The following is a 19,170-nucleotide window of genomic DNA, read 5'->3' on the forward strand; positions in this document are numbered from 1 at the left end:
ATCTTGACAGCGCCTGAATTTTTTCCCCTCATGTTTATTTTTTAAAACGAGTTCTTGAAAAATAGCAGGCTTGGCCTTTTATTGACTGCTTGAAATTTAAAACTGAACCCCACAATCTCTACTAACATTTATATAGTGCTTTCAGCTGAAGTGCTTTTCATTCAGTCACTCTCCCTTTCACCCATCCCTTGTTCCTTCTAGAGATAGGCTAATCTGAAACTCCAGATCTGAACTCTGTGGAACTCCAAGTTTGCCCTGTATCATTACAATGGGCTGAACCACAACCCTATATCCAAACACTCATGAACTTTAGGAAAGCTCATATCCAAATCCAAACTTGTAGTTCAGACCCCTATGTACTGCATAATGCTTGCTTCACTCACTCCTCCTCTCTAGCTCACGACTCCCTAGCGTTCCCTTTGTCCCTTCATTCTAAATCTAATTCTCTCCATTCAAATATCTGTCCCCTCTTCTCCACCTTTTATCAGTAACCCTGCGCCTCCTTGCTTTCTCTCTTCCCAGTCTTGTCCATCTCTCCCTAAATCTGCCTTCCTCCTTCCACTAGTATGATCCAATGCTCATGGCCACCAACCTCCTAACAGCTGAATAGCTGTGCTTGTCCCTAGCTTTACAGATAGTGTCATGTTGTAAGTAACCTGGCAGAATGGTCCATATTTAATATTAGCGTTACACAGATACAAAACTCTCTCTCCCTCTCACACACACTCCCGTACGGTACGTACTGTTTGAATTTGTGCTGCCTCTGTGGCTAATCTTGTTGTCAGAGCTCCGGTGTTGTTTTTCTTATCATCAAACCAAGAGATTTCCTATGGAACAAAACAGAAAAATGTGGTTACTCAGTGAGAGCATGGTCATTTCTCCCCTTCTTGCTTTATTATGAACAAAATCTTCAATGTCTGAGTATGTCTGTTTGCACATGAAAAACAAAAAACCACTAAACATGTATTTATTCAAAAGCGACCTCTCTATTTAATGTGGATAGTTACACATGCAAATCACGTTAACCAATCTGTGCATGCAATTACTTGATTTATGAATACAAATATCCATTTGCAGCCAGATAATAACCCACTGTAGACTGATGTAGCTCCCTTTACTTCAAGCCAAGCAATGCCGATTTACACCTGTTGAGGATATGGTCTATGATTTTTTGTGCATTTAAAATTTATATTCTTGCAAATATCAGAGATAGTTGTAAAGACCCTTTAAAATGTTGGTCCTGTGTGTTCTTAGCAAGGCAATAGCAGAACTCTGAAGATAGCCTAGATTTTGTATTTTCTTGAAGTCCTATGCTCTAAGCCTCCTCTCTTCTTGCACACTCTGGGGCCTTCCCTATAAATCTTCTTATGCCCAGCATCCTGCAGTCTGAAAGTAAAGGAGGCCAGCAATTAGCCTTTACAGAATGGATGTCATGCTAGTTTAGGAGCCTTGGGTGGCCCTATATATCAGATTGACTTTTAGTTACTGATCAACTGAAGATCAGTTATGGGCTACAAAAGGAAACCAGCTGACCTGTCAGCATCAATATAGTCTCCGATTTCAAGGCTGGGATTGAGATAAGTTAATTGCTGGACTTGATTTGTATATATACAGAGTGATGTGAAGAAGGCATAAAAAAGAATTAGTTATTCAAATATTTCTTTAAACTAAACTTCACTATCGCTTATGAACACTATTTTGACGCAGATGGTAGATTTAGCTGGGGTACTTTCATTCTGTCACCATGGCCCCTTCCACACTTGTACAGGGACACAGTTTGCTAAAATGGATTTAAAAGGCTTCAGGTCAGGCTAAAATGGTTTTAATATGAGATTAGATTAAGTGTTTTTAAAACCAAAAATTAAAAGCATTGCAGAAAACACGGTTCAGCACTCATAAGCCAAGAATTTCCACTTGCCGGCCATTAGAAAATACAGGTCTCATCCTGAAGACCATTGTGTCTTCCCACTGACTTCAGTGGGCTGAGAATCAGGCCTTTGCGTGAAAGGTTTAGGCCCTGTCTACACTGGCAAGTTTCTGTGGAGTAAAGCAGCTTTCTGCACTGTAACTCCCGAGGTGTACACACTGCCAAGCCACTTTGTGCACAGAAACTGCGCAGTTACAGCACTGTAAAAAAACCACCCCAAGAGGCGTAGAGCTTTCTGCGCCTGGGCTACAGCACTGCAGTGCCAGTGTAGACACTGTGGTTGATTACAGCGCTGCGATTGGCCTCCGGGAGGTGTCCCACAATACCTGTTCTCGTCTCTCTGGTCATTGGTTTGAACTCTATTGCCCTGCCCTCAGGTGACCAACCATCATCCCCAGCCTGTAGATTACTTTGGAATTTTGAAAGTCCCCTTCCTGTTTGCTCAGTAACACGTGCAGTGGTCTCAGGGCATCTTTTCAGGTGGCCATGCCTGCTCCACGCACAAGGTGATCCCCCGCTTGGAGCAATGCCGAGCTGCTGGACCTCATCAGCATTTGGGTACAGGAGGCTGTGCAGTCCCAGTTGCGCTCCAGCTGTAGGAATTATGATATCTATGGACAGATTTCACGATGCATGACAGAAAGGAGCCATGACTGGGACACATTGCAATGTAGGGTAAAACTGAAGGAGCTTCGAAAGCCTACCACAAGGCTGGGGAGGCAAACCACTGCTCCAGTGCTGTGCCCATGAGCTGCCGGTTCTACAAAGAGCTGGATGCGATACTTGGTGGTGACCCCACCTCCACGGCGAAGACCACTGTGGATACTTTGGTGGCTTGTGTGCCAGTCAAGAGTGGACCGAGCCAGGAGGAGGAAATCTTGGACGAGGATGTGGAGTGGGAGGGGGACCCAGAGGCAGAGGATGACTTGGAGGTCAGAGATACATGCAGCCAGGAGCTCTTTTCTATCCCAGAGGAGGCTAGCCAGTCACAGCTGTCGAAGCTTGGTGAAGCGCAAACAGGAGAGGAGGCCCCTGGTAAGTGGACTTGATTTGGGGACTTGCTGAAGTGAGCTGTTGGGGGCAGGAGGATTGTAGAAAGCAGGCTTGTCTCCCACCGCATGCCTAGTCTGAATGGCAGAATAAGCTGTTGATTGAATCCTTCACTTCACAGGAATCTCCCTCAGAGCTCTCCAGGAAACTCTCTTGGAGATACTGGGCAATCTGCTGCCACAGGTTCTTTGGCAGAGCTGCTTTGTTTCTTGCCCCATTAACAGTAACTTTCCCGTGCCATTGTGCCATCATGGGGGTGGAAGGGGGGCATTGCTGCATACAGGTGAGCCACATAGCGACCACGGCAGAAGCCGCAGTCTTGGAGAAGACCCTCCCTTGTTTCCCTGCTCACCCTCACCAGTGAGATATCTTCCATAATTATCACATCCTGTGGAAAGTGTGGGGACAGGAATGATTATCAGCGCCCCCCCCCCCCGCAGTGCTGTCTCTTTCCAAGAGCCACATGTCCAGTGTACAGCAGGGTCTGGGAACAGTGATTTACCCTGCCCTGTGGCTACTCACCATTTTGGGGGTCTTGTGGCTCATGTGTGCTTGCCTGGGGTCAGCCAGTTAGTGACAGGCGTGTGAATACTGGCTGTGTTTTAAATCACTGAATCAGTGTTCTGAGTGTTGCAAACAATACTGCTTCTGTAAAATGTTGCGTTTAAATTTAAAAGAGATGACCTTGGGAGCACAGCCTCCCTCTTTGTTATCAGTGGCTGAATGGTGGCACAGAATTAGAAAGCGGCCAAGAACTAAGGAGGCCTTTCTGTTATGATGCACTCCACCGCCGAGAAATAGGAATTGAGGAGTGGCAGGACAGCAAGAAGAGAGACCGAAAGGAGAATGCAGCATGCCAGAATGAAGTCATGGAGCAGCTCTGAAAGGTTATGGAGCGCCAAGCAGACACGCTCCAGGCGATAGTAGCTCTGCAAATCAAGCAGCTCCGCACTCACCCTCCCCTGCAGCCACTGTTGCAAAACTCTTTCCCATGCTCCCCCCAGACACTTACAACATCCTCTTCCCAACTTCCTGGCTCCAGTCTATACCTGCGGCATTCCACTCCGCCCCCCTCACAGTCCAGTACTGCAGACTCCCAATACCCACTGCACTCAATACCCATCCCTTTGCAGTTTGCCCTGCTGAAGTACAGCAACCATTGCACTGTACTCCAAAGGAGAAGGTCCTCCTGGGACCTTCCCTTCTCCCATCCCCCTCACTGCTGATTTTTTTTTTGTTTGACTCTCTCCTCCGGTTGTTGTTTTTAATAAAATAATTGTGTTGGCTTGAAAGCAATCTTTATTCTATTAACTGAAAGCAAAAAGAGCCCTGCAAAGCAACATACAATTATGTTAAACCCACATATTGCATCATCTGCACCAATCACCTAGCTTTACAAGCACTGCACTCCCAAGCATAGCAACAAATATTAGTGGCTTTCAGCTTCAAATTGCTGCCTCAAGACATCCCTGATGCTCATGGCCCCGCGCTGCTCCCCTCTAATAGCCTTGGTCTCTGGCTGTTCAAACTCAGCCCTCAGGCACTGAGCTTCTGTGGTCGAACCCTGAGTGAAACTTTCACCCTTCCCTTCACAAATATTATGGAGCTTACAGCACATGGCTATAAGCACAGGAATATTGTCATCGGCCAGGTCCAGCTTCCCATAGAGGCAGTGCCAACGGGCCTTTAAACAGTCAAAAGCACACTCCACAGTCATTCTGCACTTGCTCAGCCTGCTGTTGAACCGCTCCTTGCTGCTGTCAAGTTGCCCCATGTATGGCTTCATAAGCCACAGTATTAAGGGGTAGGCGGGGTCTCCCAGCATCACAATGGGCATTTCAGCTTCCCCTACGGTGATCTTCTGGTCTGGAAAGAAGGTCCCTACTTGCAGCTTCTTGAACAGGCCAGTGTTCCGAAAGATGCATGCGTCATGCACCTTTCCAGACCAGCCTGTGTTAAGGTCTGTGAAACACCCACGGTGATCCACAAGCACCTGGAGAACCATTCAGAAATACCCCTTGTGATTAATGTACTTGGTGGCTAGGTGGGCTGGTGCCAGAATTGGAATATGCGTGCCATCTGTTGCCCCTCCGGAGTTAGGGAAGCCCATTTGTGCAAAGCCATCTACGATGTCACGCACGTTGCCCAGAGTCATTGTCTTTCGGAGCAGGATGCGATTAATGGCCCTGCAGACTTCTGTCAGCACAAGTCCAGTGGTAGACTTTCCCACTCCCAACTGCTTAGCTACCAATCGGTAGCAGTCTGGAGTAGCCAGCTTCCACAGTGCAATCGCCACATGCTTCTCCACCGGCAGGGCAGTTTTCATTCTTGTATCCTTGTGCTGCAGAGCTGGGGCGAGCTCATCACACAGTCCCTTGAATGTGGTTTTCCTCATCCAAAAATTATGCAGCCACTGCTCGACATCCCAGACATGCATCATGATGTGATCCCACCACTCAGTGCTTGTTTCCCGAGCCCAAAAGCAGCGTTCCACTCTGGTCAGCACCTCCGAGAATGCCACAAGCAATCTCATGTTGTAGCTACTACACGTGGAGAGGTCAATGTGGAACTCCTCTTGCCTTTGTAAGGAATAACTCCATTGCCACTCATGATGTGTTGGTCAGAGCGAGCAGCATAGTGGGTCAGCAGTTCGGGATCCATTCCTGCAGCCTGAAGAGTCAGGGAGCGCCGTACACGAACTGTTGAAAGATGGCGCCAAATGCGGACGGAAGCACAGGGATTGCTGGGATGTGAAGCAATGCATCACGGGGCATTGGACAGGACCCAGGATGCCCTGCGACCCTCTCTGCCTTCTCAGAACTCTTACTGGCAGAAGAGGAAGAGGTGCTCTGTGGGATAGCTGCCCAGAGTGCACCACTCCAAATACTGCTGCAAGTGCCGCAAGTGTGAACATGCTACTGTGCAGGCAGCTGACAGTGTGAACACACAAAAACGGTTTCCCTTCAGTGCTCTCTGAGTGGTGCAGTAACTCCCAGTTCTGGAACTCTGCCAGCGTAGACATACCCTTAGTCTTAGGCTCTGTCCATAATACAACTACAAACACATTTTTGTAACCAGTCTGTCACATTCACAGTCTGTCACATTCTCTAACCAGTCGTGCCCTGGTTACAACACACAAAGCTGGGTTGTGTCCACACAGGAACATTTTTTTGCATAGCAGAAATAAATATGTCAATCATATGTCTGAATCTACACCTATTATGTTGCCTCTGTGGTACCATGAAGCTGTATTATGAGTGCCTATATGTGGCTCCAGGTCCTGTAGACACACCCCAGACAGATCCAAAAGGAAATACTTAGGTTAATGATGGTACTTAAGCCTCACAGAGACTATGCAAAAAGCTCCTGCATCCTTAGAAAAAAATCAGTTTAGCTGATTGCTCTCTAGGGAAGGGTAGGAGCAGCGCAATGTTACCAAAAGACAGAACAGGAAAAGCCAGGGAGGGGAGGCAAATAGCAGATCAACAGGAAGAGAGGGAGAGAGACAGGAAGAGGAAGTGTGGGGCAAGCTATAGCAGGTCACAGAAGCTGGGCTCAGAGAGACCACCCAGCATGTAGCAGCCTTCTGGGGCAGAGGGACCCTGCCCACTTTCCTGAGCCCAGATGGCTTTGAGGACCTCCAGCAATTCAAGGGACTCAAATCCCAGCCCAGAGAAGACCCTGGAGTGATAAGGAAACGAAGGTAAGGACATGTGTTTCGTGTTTAGTTTGATCTGCACTCTCCTGTTAGTTAAGTTAGTTAAGAGAAGAGAAGTGTTAGCCATTCTAAGGATGTGTGTGTGTGTATTTTAACTGTTTCAGAACTACTGCATGCCCCTGAGATCGTGAACCTGTAAGTAGGAGTGGAGTTCAGGGAGAGGGATGTATTTAAGTAAGTGTGGGGTCTTGTGGGCCAGCACTGGTCCTGGGGGTCTATGGAATGTGGGCTGAGAACCCCCTTTCTGAGGAAGGGTAAGAGACACAGTAAGTGCCCAGGAAACGTACCACTGGGGCCGAGGGAAGAAAAAGTGCTACAGCTTGCTGAGCCTCTAGAAGCTTGAAACGCTCCAGAGATCCTCAGCATCAGCGACTTAGATTCCCCTCACAGCAGCAGCCCTAGTGGGTGGCTGGCCAGGAGTGCTCACTAGGCTCTTTGACGCCTCAGCCATGGTCGAGTGCCTGAGGGACATGCCCACAGGAAGGCATTGGAACTATGTGACTCTTGGGATGACCGCCCTAAATATTGCTCGAGCATGCGGGGTGAAATCAGGAAGGCCAAATCACACTTGGAGTTGTAGCGAGCAAGGGATGTGAAGGGTAACAAGAAGGGTTTCTTCAGGTATGTTAGCTACAAGAAGAAGGTCAGGGAAAGTGTGGGCCCCTTATTGAATGGGGGAGGCAAACTAGTGACAGAGGATGTGGAAAAAGCTAATGTAGTCAATGCTCTTTTTGCCTCTGTCTTAACGTACAAGGTCAGCTCCCAGACTACTGCACTGGGCAGCAAAGCACGGGGAGGAGGTGACCAGCCCTCTGTGGAGGAAGAAGTGGTTCAGGACTATTTAGAAAAGCTGGACGAGCAGAGCCATTGGCCATTAACTTTGAAAACTCATGGCGATCGGGGGAGGTCCCGGATGACTGGAAAAAGGCTAATGTAGTGCCCATCTTTAAAAAAGGAAAGGAGGAGGATCTGAGGAACTATAGGCCAGTCAGCCTCACCTCAGTCCCTGGAAAAATCATGGAGCAGGTCCTCCAGGAATTAATTCTGAAGCACTTAGAGGAGAGGAAAGTGATCAGGAACAGTCAGCATGGATTCACCAAGGGCAAGTCATTCCTGACTAACCTAATTGCCTTCTATGATGAGATAACTGGCTCTGTGGATGAGGGGAAAGCAGTGGACATGTTATTCCTTGACTTTAGCAAAGCTTTCGATACGGTCTCCCATAGTATTCTTGCCACCAAGTTAAATAAGTATGGGCTGGATGAATGGACTATAAAGGTGGATAGAAAGTTGGCTAGATTGTCGGGCTCAACGGGTAGCGATCAATGGCTCCATGTCTAGTTGGCAGCTGGTATCAAGTGGAGTGCCCCAGGGGTCAGTCCTCGGGCCTGTTTTGTTCAATATCTTCATAAATGATCTGGAGGATGGTGTGGATTGCACTCTCAGAAAGTTTGCAGATGACACTAAACTGGGAGGAGAGGTAAATACGTTGGAGGGTAGGGATAGGATACAGAGGGCCCTAGACAAATTGGAGGATTGGGCCAAAAGAAATCTGATGAGGTTCAACAAGGACAAGTGCAGAGTCCTGCACTTAGGACAGAAGAATCCCGTGCACTGCTACAGACTAGGGACCGAGTGGCTAGGCAGCAGTTCTGCAGAAAAGGACCTAAGGGTTACGGTGAACGAGAAGCTGGATATGAGTCAACAGTGTTCTCTTGTTGCCAAGAAGGCTAACGGCATTTTGGGCTGTATAAGTAGGAGCATTGCCAGCAGATCAAGGGATGTGATCATTCCCCTCTATTCGGCACTAGTGAGGCCTCATCTGGAGTACTGTGTTCAGTTTTGGGCCCCACACTATAAGAAGGACGTGGAAAAATTGGAAAGAGTCCAGCAGAGGGCAACAAAAATGATCAGAGAGCTGGAGCACATGATTTATGAGGAGAGGCTGAGGGAACTGGGATTATTTAGTCTGCAGAAGAGAAGAATGAGGGGGAGAATTTGATAGCTGCTTTCAACTGAAAGGGGGTTCTAAAGAAGATGGATCTAGACTGTTCTCAGTGGTACCAGATGACAGAACAGGGAGTAATGGTCTCAAGTTGCAGTGGGGGAGGTTTAGGTTGGATATTAGGAAAAACTTTTTCACTAGGAGGGTGGTGAAACACTGGAATGTGTTACCAAGGGAAGTGGTGGAATCTCCTTCCTTTGAGGTTTTTAAGGTCAAGCTTGACAAATCCCTGGCGGGGATGATTTAGTTGGGGCTTGGTCCTACTTTGAGCAGGGGGTTGGACTAGATGACCTCCTGAGGTCCCTTCCAATCCTGATATTCTATGATGTCCTACTGCACAGAAAGCTGGGAGGGAGGAGGACCAGCCAAACCCGTGAAACAGGTATGGTGAGATTTGCAGAAGGGACAAACACTGTAGAAAGATCTGTCTGACCTTCAAACAACCAATATGCAGGCAGCAAAGGAAACCAAATATTTTTCTCTGCCACCCAAAATATTCAACAGCTATTTTGTTCCCGTGCTTTTCTTCTTGGAATTACTTGATCCACTGCCTTTAGATTACTGTCAAGATTTGATTAATCGTTTTCTCTTGGCAGGCTTAATTACGATTGCTAGGTTTTGGGGATAAAATTGTGTACTGCTCTCACTAGAATTGAGAGACTGGACAAAATGTAAGAGATTCCAGCAATGGAAAAATGTACACTGTGTATGGCAGGAAAAAGAATAGTATTACACAAACAAAACCAAAACCGTGGATAAAACAAACACTTGCCAAAACAAAACATGATATTTTATAAAGTGTAACCATGTAAATATTAGATAAATCTGTTTCATATAGATTGTGATTCATTCAGTTTCAAAAATTTCTCAACAAGGTACATGTAGTGGGAGGAAGTAACCTACCCCCAGACTTTTCACATAGTTTCTTCCTGAATAAGACAGTAGTTTCCCATTCCAGCTTCTCTTAGGTCCCATCTACACTGAAATTCCAACTGCACTGGGAGAAACGGTTACAAAATGCACATCCAATGACAGTGTTATATACTGGTGTATGCAGAATCACAGCATGCATTGTAGAACCATGTTTCTACTGTGGTTGTGAATCACAGACTTACAAAAGTCAAAGAATGCAGAACAGTTCAAGAGCATAGTTGAAATTAATTTCAGTTCCATCTACATGACAAAACAGTCTTTAAACCACATCAGGAGACTACTATATTGTAACTGAGTCACTTGGTACAAATAGGATTTACAGTGTAGATGTGACCTAAAAATACATATCTTAAGCTTCTTAGTATTGCTGTGTGAGAGCCTTATTTTGTCCTTATTGGAGATAGAATCATGTTAAACTATGTTTAAACACTGTTGTTTCTAGTCGAGTTCTAGTATGGATTCCCTAGTCAATGCAGAGAAGGATCTCTTTTTCTGAAGATAGCCAAAAAAACCCCACATATTATGGACAACCCAGAGAGTTTGCCATCTTTCAGTCAGTCAAACCTTCCCCCGACTCCAGGGGGAAAAAAAAGTTCCTAGCTCCACCCATAAAACCATTCCTCCTGGAGTAAGTCATGAACACTGCCCGCGTTAGTATGAGCAGGGATTTTCTGCTCCTCCCTGTGGGGAAGATGTTTTATTTCTGTGCCCTGGACTCCAGAAGCAGCAAATCTAGGATGCTGGGAGGACTCTTTATTCTCTCCTTCCTGGTATCTCTTCAAGATGCAGGGACTCCAGGACACTGCTCAAGAAAGTGTTGCTGCTCTTTTTGCCTCTAAATTGCCTAGTTAGGACTTGTGAGTGTCAGGTAGGCAGAGCAATAAGGAGCAATAATTCTTTCTGCAGTGCAGGCAGATAAGCAGTTAACTGGCAGCCAGTAGATATTCTTCTCAGCTGAGGTGAAGTTCCTTTTATATCTTCCTACTGTATTTTCCACTGCATGCATCTGATGAAGTGGGTTTTAGCCCACGAAAGCTTATGCTCAAATAAATTTGTTTGTCTCTAAGGTGCCACAAGGACTCTTCGTTCTTTTTGCTGATACAGACTAACATGGTTGCCACTCTGAAACCTGATTCCTTTTCTTTGTGGTTCTCAACACATCTCTCCTTGAATGCACTAACTTAGGCCAGCATCAGGTACTGAGCATCTTACTTCAGGTGCTACTGTCAGGAAGATTAAAATTCACACCAAGGGCCTCCTAATTGCTCAGTGCCACTGGTCAAAGAAGACAAGCATGTGCCTGACATAAATAAAAATGATGTTTAGGATGATGGTGCACATCTGTCAGCAGACCAAAGAAAACCAGGTTCAGCAGGAATATAATTTGGTCATTCAAAAAAACCATCTGGTTTAAAACGAAGTAGGTGGTAACCTCAGGTCACACACACACACACACACTCTCTCTCTCACAACTGCAGTTAAACTTGGTTGCCACGCAACTCTGTTCTTAGATGGTATAGCCCAGACTGCATGGATGGGACTGAATCATATTATAATGGGATTCAAAACCCTATCCCCGTTGTTAGAACAAGCTTGAACTTCAACCAAATTTAATGACTGTTTTTGGTGTAGTTGTTTTTAGCCTGTAAATGGGGTCTTAGCTTGGTAGAATGTAGCATACTTTCATAATGAGGTTCTAACACGATTTCCAGTCAAACAAATCTCTGTTCAGAGTAGTAAAGGAAATTTGTAATAATAGTGGTTAATCATGGTTAGAATTAGCATAGTTCTTCTCCTACTTTGGATAGAGTAAGCATACACATAATTAATACCTAAATCTTCATGTGAAAGGTGGTGCAGTAAAATTGTGCTGTGTATGAGGAAAGAGGGTGGATTAATCCATTCACAATTTATTATAGGAGAGGCAAGTGAAAAAATGATGTATTTATAAGAAAAACTTTAACACTAACCTGCCGCAGCATGGCTTTAAATGCCATATGCCTTAATCTCATTGTTAGGATTTCTCCTGACCTCCCATAAAGGAATCCCTGCAAGAAAAAAAGAACAGTAGGGCCTCAGAGCTTTGATTTTTACTACTTGTAATTTAAATGGCAGTCTGATGCTATTTATAATCAAGTACAGTCATTTATTACAAGCATAGCGCACAATGGAGAGATGTGAATATAAAATTAAAAAAAACCAACAAGAGCTGAACAATACAGCTGCAGAACCAGACAGACATTCCCCCATCCCATCATGCCATGATCCCTCAGCTGCCAACTTTAAATCAATAGCTGATTAAAGCAGTTACTAGAATGCAAACTGCTGTTCCGACCAATTGTTTTATTGATTATGAGAGTTTACCTGCAAAAACCAAGCGATAAAGCAAACACCACCTATAACAGCAAATGTGATGGAGAAAATGTTAGCTTCATGCTGGATCCTCTCCGGATCATCTTTTATTGAAAAAATCTGCAAAAATAGAAGGAAAAACATCCAGATGTTTTGTCAGCCAGCCTATTAATAGATGCTGTATAACACTATATAGACTAGAATGGAGTTTCTTACATACTTGGGGAAGAAGAGAGGAGAGCATTTATATGAATGAATATTTGAAGGTTAAAATTAATGAGGACTAAGCGTTAAATTTTCAAATTTCACACTGACTTTTCTTCCTCACACCGGCTTCCCTCCTGATAGTCATGGTGCTGTAACTCCGCTGTCTGGCTACAGAGAATTACCTTTGTTCAGACCTCTAGGCACTGGTGTCAGAGACTGCAGTAATTATTGTGCCCATTCCCTGGCTTTGGAATGCTGACACAGCACTGAAGTCAAAATTTGAAGGAATAAAAAAGCAGTCTTGTTAGCAACTGGCTGGTCAGTAACTTCCTAATAGAAGTTAGCCCTCTGATGCTATCTGGAAACCTTTTTTCTTGATAATATTCCAATAGGCATAATTTTTCAGGAATGGGAGCGCTACAAGAGGCCCTACTTTACTTTATTCAGTGCAGAAAGACCACCCCCATCCACATTAGAGAGAGGAAAAGAAGGCGTGAGCCAGCAATTAGCGGTGGCTGGGATGATTTAGTTGGGGACTGGTTCTGCTTTGAGCAGGGGGTTGGACTAGATGACCTCCTGAGGCCTCTTCCAACCCTAATATTTTATGATTCTATGATTAAACTATAGGAATGGGAACGTCTTGGTTTTTTTTTACAACATGCTCCAACCATCACATCCTCCGTGGCTGTGGACAGACAACTCACATCTCTCTGCCTCAGTTTGTGTAAAACGGGGATAATCCTTCCTTCCCAGACACGTTGTGAGGACTCATTCATTAATGTTCATAAAGTGCTTTGTGAATGGGAAAAAGTGCACTATGAATACTAAGGATTATTATACTACAGAGAAACTATGTTAGCCAGAATCATTTTTAAATAGAAAGATGCAAACATGGTTTTTCTATGTTCTGAATTGTTTTACAAACCATGTTTATAATCTGCTTATGTTGGGTACTCAGTGACCCAAGAAACAGTGGTGAAAATATGCTAGCATATTTTTATGAAGAACTGTGTATAAAAATTATTCTAACTACCCTGGTTTCACTGAAGTGTACATAGGGCCAACGATACCAATCAGGTCAACTTAACTAGCATCCTTCTACAATTACATTGTGGAAAAGTCCGTATTCCACTTACTGTTACAATTTTAGCAAATATGATGGAAAAGATAGGGTGACATGCTCCACTGATAACGGCAGCTAGTGTCCCCAGTGCAATGAAAGGCCACTCGGGCTTGTTTAATCTAAAAAGCTTGAGGAAAGAAACTTTGGGAAGGTGTGCCTGGAAAAGAAAAACAGATTAAAATCAGAACTTTCATTTTTGTCAAATACAATTCAATTTTACATTTTTAAGAGAGCTGAGCTGCATTATGATGCCTACAGGAAGAGTTGAGTTTAAGAACCCTGGACTAGTAGAGAACAAGACAGGTAAATGGAACGACTACAGATGACAGGACTGGCCCAAATCCATTCTAAAAACACTCTGGAATATTCTTAACAGCAAACTTTATATGGATAATTATACTTTGTACTTACATTCAGTAGCACCTTTCACTTAAAGATCTCGAAGAAGCTCTACAAAGGAGGTTATGTATTACCCATATTTTATAGATGAGGAAACAACACACACAGAAGTGAAGTGATTTTGCTGAAAGTCGCACATTGAATCAGTGATACAATTTTAAAAAGAGGAGGCAGTCCTCTTGACTCCAACTGAAATAATCTTTGATATACACCCCCTTTCAGAAATATTCTGATCTCTCAGGAAGAACTGTGAAGGTTTACCACTGAGCTGCTGAATCTTTCTAGGATTAAAACAAAGACCCACAAATCAACCAACCAAAACCAAACCAAAACCAAAAAGCCTCGACTAAGCGACAGTAAACCATTACCTCTTCAGGTGCGGCTTCTTCTTCAGCCTCCTTTTGTGGAACATGTTTTATGCTTGCTCTTTTGGAAATCAACCCATTGATGGGGAATACTTCTTCCTGATCTTTTAAGGTAATAGTTTCTGTTGATTCTTCATGGTCTTCTGTTTTAATAGACTTTAACACAACATAAATTCAGTCACAAATATATCCAAAAGGTCAGTATAGTTGCATTAGATAGACTCCACTGCCATTTGCAGTGTCATGTCAGTTCTGTGAGACCCTGACTGCTATTTTGGATTTAGTCCTCTGACTAAATTTGGTACTCATACCCTTATTTGGCAGAAACATAAGAGCATTTCCCCTAGTTATTGGATTCTCATGCCTCATGTCCTGAAATCCAGCTACAGGCATCTTCTGTGTTCTCTACACGTTTACATAAAAAGCTAACATTTTGTGCCAAGCATTAAGGAAGCCATGCTCACTTTCTTCCAAAGAGCCTAATCCTGTGCAGTTATTCCTGTGAGCTTCCACTGAGTTCCATGAGAAATGAGGTTGCTCAGCACCTTTCAGAAGTGGGCCCAAAAGGTTGTAAAAGCAAACAATACATTCAAAAATACTTTAACATATTGTTTTAATTCTGTTTTTTAAATGATTTGCAAAACTCATGAGAATACATGTTTGTTTTTCCATTTTAGGCCGTAATCCTGGCCTCGTTGAAGTCAGTGGCAAAACTCTTATCGACTCTGAGAGAGGGAGGATTTCATCCCTAGTACTTTGAAACAATGTCTTCTGAGTTTCCTTCTAGTTTATCCTCCCACTACCCCAGAGTATTTAAGTGGGCTGATTCTGAATCGCACAGACGAAAGAATCCATGACAGCACAACAGTTCTAAAGTATAGCATATAAGAAAGTTTCCTACTAACATGGTTTCAAACACTATTTCCAGGGTCAGAGCCGGCCATACTCGTCTCGAAACTGTGTTTTAAAAACAAACAATTTTCAAAGTATATTCAAGAGTTTTCTAAAATATGGCTTAAAAACAGCCTAGTTATATCTACTGGCCATTCTTAAACTGTGTTGTTAACAGGAGTGGTTTTAAAACCATGGTAACACGGATGGTATGAAAAACACTGCTTTAAAATTGTTCCACTGTCACAACCTTAGTGCCAGTCCAGGCCTTGTCTCCATTAAACACAACTACTAGCACCTCTCTCACAGTTGGGCTTGCAACGGTGACAGAACCACGTAGATCAGCCACTATTCTAACCCTGCTTAGATAACACGGCAGTAAAAATGCCTGTACTCTGCCTACAGTATGCTAGCACCATTTCTACCATTGAAGGGGTTGCACTGCTGCTAGGGGGGGAAATGCTGAAAATTGTGTATACACACCTGCACTGCAACTGTAATTGTACAAGCGCCTGGTTGTGTAGCAAAGTTAGGGGGCGTCTGGATTCTGACAGATTCTGTGTATAGTGTGGATCTAACATCAAAATCAGGAAATAGAATTACAGACTAGACTCTTACCTTTTCTTTGGAACCACCTGTGTGCTGTGAAAGCTTCCATCCACCCCTTTAGTTGGGATTCCACACAGAGCAGTTGCCAAAGGAGCTGTGCTACGAGGAAGCTGGAGGGTGGGGAAGGGGGCCTGATTTCAGCACATCCTGGGGTATCTGTGGGTTTGGGGAGGCATGGGGGGAGGAGCAAACCCCAGTGACATGTACGAACAGAACAATCTTGGTTTTTTGCAGAAGGCAGTGATTTGGCTTTTAGTTACCATTGTGCTCTAACTTCTTGGCAGAGTAAAGAACTTAACGCATGTACTAGTATATGTGTGACCTGCTTATTACACTATCTTTTAAATAAATGAAGTGGATATATCACAAACAAGGACTTTCACAGGAAAACTTCAGTATCTTTGTAAGGTACCCAAGAGACTTAAGCGAACAAAAGACACATCTACATTCTCATTTCTAGCTTTTATATCTAAAATTGTGAATTCAACGTACCTGTGCTGTTGCAAGCGAATAATATAACCCTCTTTTCTCCATCAGCTCTGTATGTGTTCCTACTTCAGCCACAGCACCACCCGCTATGGCCACTATTACATTTGCAGTCCGAATGGTGGAAAGCCGATGAGCTATTACAAGAGTGGTTCGACCTTTGCTGGCCTGTAAACAAACAACCAAATTGTAATTTGCGCCCCCTGTGGCTTGGAGATTTAGTGTAATTTACTCTAATTGCTCATATTGAGACTGTAGTTACTCCCATCGATTTCATTTGCTAAACATCCTGACAATCCATGAGTTTTTCCACAACTGACAACTATAACCTTGTGCGCCGTGGTTCCTTCTCTGCTGGGCTACAGGAGACCTGCTTGCTGGCATCCACAATAAACAAAATCAGAAAGATTGTTTTGCTTCTCCTTCTTTTCTAGACTCTCTCCCTAAAGGTTCTATTCAAAATCAAAAAGCTAAATTCTGAGCTGCTCTAGGTTAGGCCATGTGCAACCGTCTCATGGGGACTGATTCCTTGCAGAGGAGCAGATGGAGCAGCATGTGCTCTGGTCGTGCCCCAGCATGCCTCTCCGTAGAGGTCCAGGTAGCATGAAGTTGGTTATGCTAGTCTGACACCTCCCAGGAGTTTTCCTGACCTGGGGGAGTTCTCAACTGTCTTCTTGAGGCTTCTGTAAGTGCCTTCTTTGCTGCCAGATTGGCATAAAGATACCCAGGATACATCTACTCTGCAATATCTCACCTGAGGCTGGCCTGGGTCAGCTGACTCAGACTCATGGCGCTCAGTCTGGGGTCTACAAAATTGTAGTGTAAACATTCAGGTTGGAACCCACCCATCCATGAGGGAGAGGGTCCCAGAGTTCAGGATCCAGTCCAAGCCCAAATGTCTACCCTCAGTTTTACATCATAAGCCCCAGGAGCACAAGTCTGTGGACATGGGCCCACTCCCATGTGTTTAACTGCCATGTAGACATACCCTAAAAGGTACCTGGTTCAGATTGATGTAGTCCCATTTGAAACAGGACTATGTTAACATGAACTAGGTACTTTTTAAAGGGCAGTTAGAGCACAACACTTTACCAGGCTTCACAAATCACACCCCTTTGGTGGACTTTGCCAGTGCCATGTAGACAAATCATTTGTCAGGGCTGAGGATCTGTTTTTTGGGGGTAGTAGCCATGAATGACATGCAGTGGAATACTAATCAATGCACACTTCTTCAGCACTGCACATCTCTATGAAAAGCATTAACTAGAAGGTATCAATATTTACACACTCAAAAGATTAACATTACTGTAGCACTTCTTAATACCCCATTTGGCATTTTTGTTAGCATTGTGCTGATGATCTGAAAGTACAGAAATATCTATTCTACCAATTCAGATGTTTGCGTATTTGAAATTGATTTTCAAGAAACGGACAAGATGTTTATTCTAAAAGCTCTAATGGTGACAAATTATTTGCCAAAGGACAGATGTTGCCCTCAATGATTTGCACCCTGTTTACAATCTGATGGTAGCCAATGGGTTTGCATGTGCATCAGGGCAACTTTTGAGCCTCATAACCACACATCCATTATATCTTAGTGATTTAGACCCCAGTCTTGCAATGAGGGCTCATCCATACAGAGCCTCACTGCAGGATTGGGCCATGGTGAGAATTACCACGTGGTTACTGTTGTTCTCAGTGGGGTTACAGCATTGTTGGGTAGCATTTGGGCAGCATTTAGCAGTAATTGAGTAAATCATCCCTGTCATTGCAGTACAATAATAATCTTGTTAATCTACTCCTTGCTTTGAACAAAAATATACTTGATTCAAGAAGATGGAACTAGACATTATGTCAATAACCCAGCATTTACCTTTTCCAGTGCAGCTTGGACTACTGACTCACTTTCTGTATCCAGGGCAGATGTGGCCTCATCTAACAAGAGAATTTTAGGGTTGCGCACCAAAGCTCGAGCTATGGCTATTCTCTGCTTCTGGCCACCACTCATCTGTGCTCCTCTTTCTCCTACAAGGGTATTAAATTTCTGAGAAAACAGCAGAGACACCATCAGTTTTGCAGTATAAACAACCGCTAAATAGAGCTTGATACACACTCCATTGAAGTCAATGGAAAGAGCCCCCTCCACCCCATTTATTTCAATGAACTTTGGATCAGGCCCACAGTGAAAGCAAGATAATTATGTATTATGGGGTGGGGGGAGCACCCTAGTGAAATGAAAGCTAAGGTTATATTGTCTGATCCACAGAGTGCAGGACACCAATCCCATCTGAAATGAAATCTACCCAAAGTCACTTTCAGTAGCAAAAATGTTCCCACAAGCAGGTGGTCATGGAATTTTTTCAGAGGGGGGTACTAAGAACCAGAGGGACAGCCCAAGGGAGTTTCTGCTAGATCTGGTACTGGAACACAGGTTTCTGATGTGAAAGGCCCAAATCTTATCCACTCAACCGCAGCACCTCTCAACAAAATACATGTCAGATCTGCTGCCCTGACTCAGCCAGGTACCGAAGCACTTGCATAACTTGAAGCACGTAGTAGTTCTATTGACCGTGAGGATACTCACATGCCTGAAAGTCATGCACATGCTCAAGTGCTTGTTGAACTGGGGCCTTTGTGCCATAAGCACTACCCTGATCACCACATTATATGCCTGAAAATACAAATTCTGAATGATACTGCAATTTCCACTCTTAGCCACAAGGTGGCTGTAAAAATCAATGTTTCTCTGCTTACATTTATCAGCTGTTGCTGAGTTTTGGTTACCCATATTCTGTGATTTTGCAGAGGGGCAGTCATCCCTCAACTTGGGGCTGAGATTGAAGAAAAGACAACTATAGTTCTTACTTTTAAGAGTCATTCATGCTCCCAGCTTTTGGATTCACAGTTATCCCTCCCCTGACCCCAGCCCCGATATGTTTCCATTTCCTTAGGTGTCTGTTTCAGAGAATTTAGAGAAACATTGCAATTGCTGCAAATTTCTTCTGTCACACACACATGAAAAATGATTTCTTTTATGCTGATATCTCAACATCTCACTTTATTTCAGTTCATTTCTAAGAATGCCGGCTATTTTCAGTACCATAC

The 19,170-nt window shown here is 44.1% G+C and overlaps 1 protein-coding gene across 1 annotated transcript in view; it reads right to left on the bottom strand.

Moving 5' to 3' along the window:
- The window catches only part of ABCB5 (ATP binding cassette subfamily B member 5), a 70,524-nt gene that overhangs the window by 16,767 nt on the left and 34,587 nt on the right, over positions 1–19,170 (bottom strand). The window contains exons 14-20 of the mRNA XM_084621370.1: positions 17,939–18,109; positions 16,072–16,233; positions 14,083–14,235; positions 13,329–13,472; positions 11,998–12,105; positions 11,604–11,681; positions 744–827 (exon numbers count right to left, since the gene is read on the bottom strand). Coding sequence (XP_084477496.1) covers positions 744–827; positions 11,604–11,681; positions 11,998–12,105; positions 13,329–13,472; positions 14,083–14,235; positions 16,072–16,233; positions 17,939–18,109 — 900 coding nt within the window. The remainder of the gene's footprint in view (positions 1–743; positions 828–11,603; positions 11,682–11,997; positions 12,106–13,328; positions 13,473–14,082; positions 14,236–16,071; positions 16,234–17,938; positions 18,110–19,170) is intronic.

The sequence above is a fragment of the Lepidochelys olivacea genome (assembly GCF_965140295.1).
Source record: "Lepidochelys olivacea isolate rLepOli2 genome assembly, chromosome: 2".
In the NCBI taxonomy this organism is placed as follows: domain Eukaryota; kingdom Metazoa; phylum Chordata; order Testudines; family Cheloniidae; genus Lepidochelys; species Lepidochelys olivacea.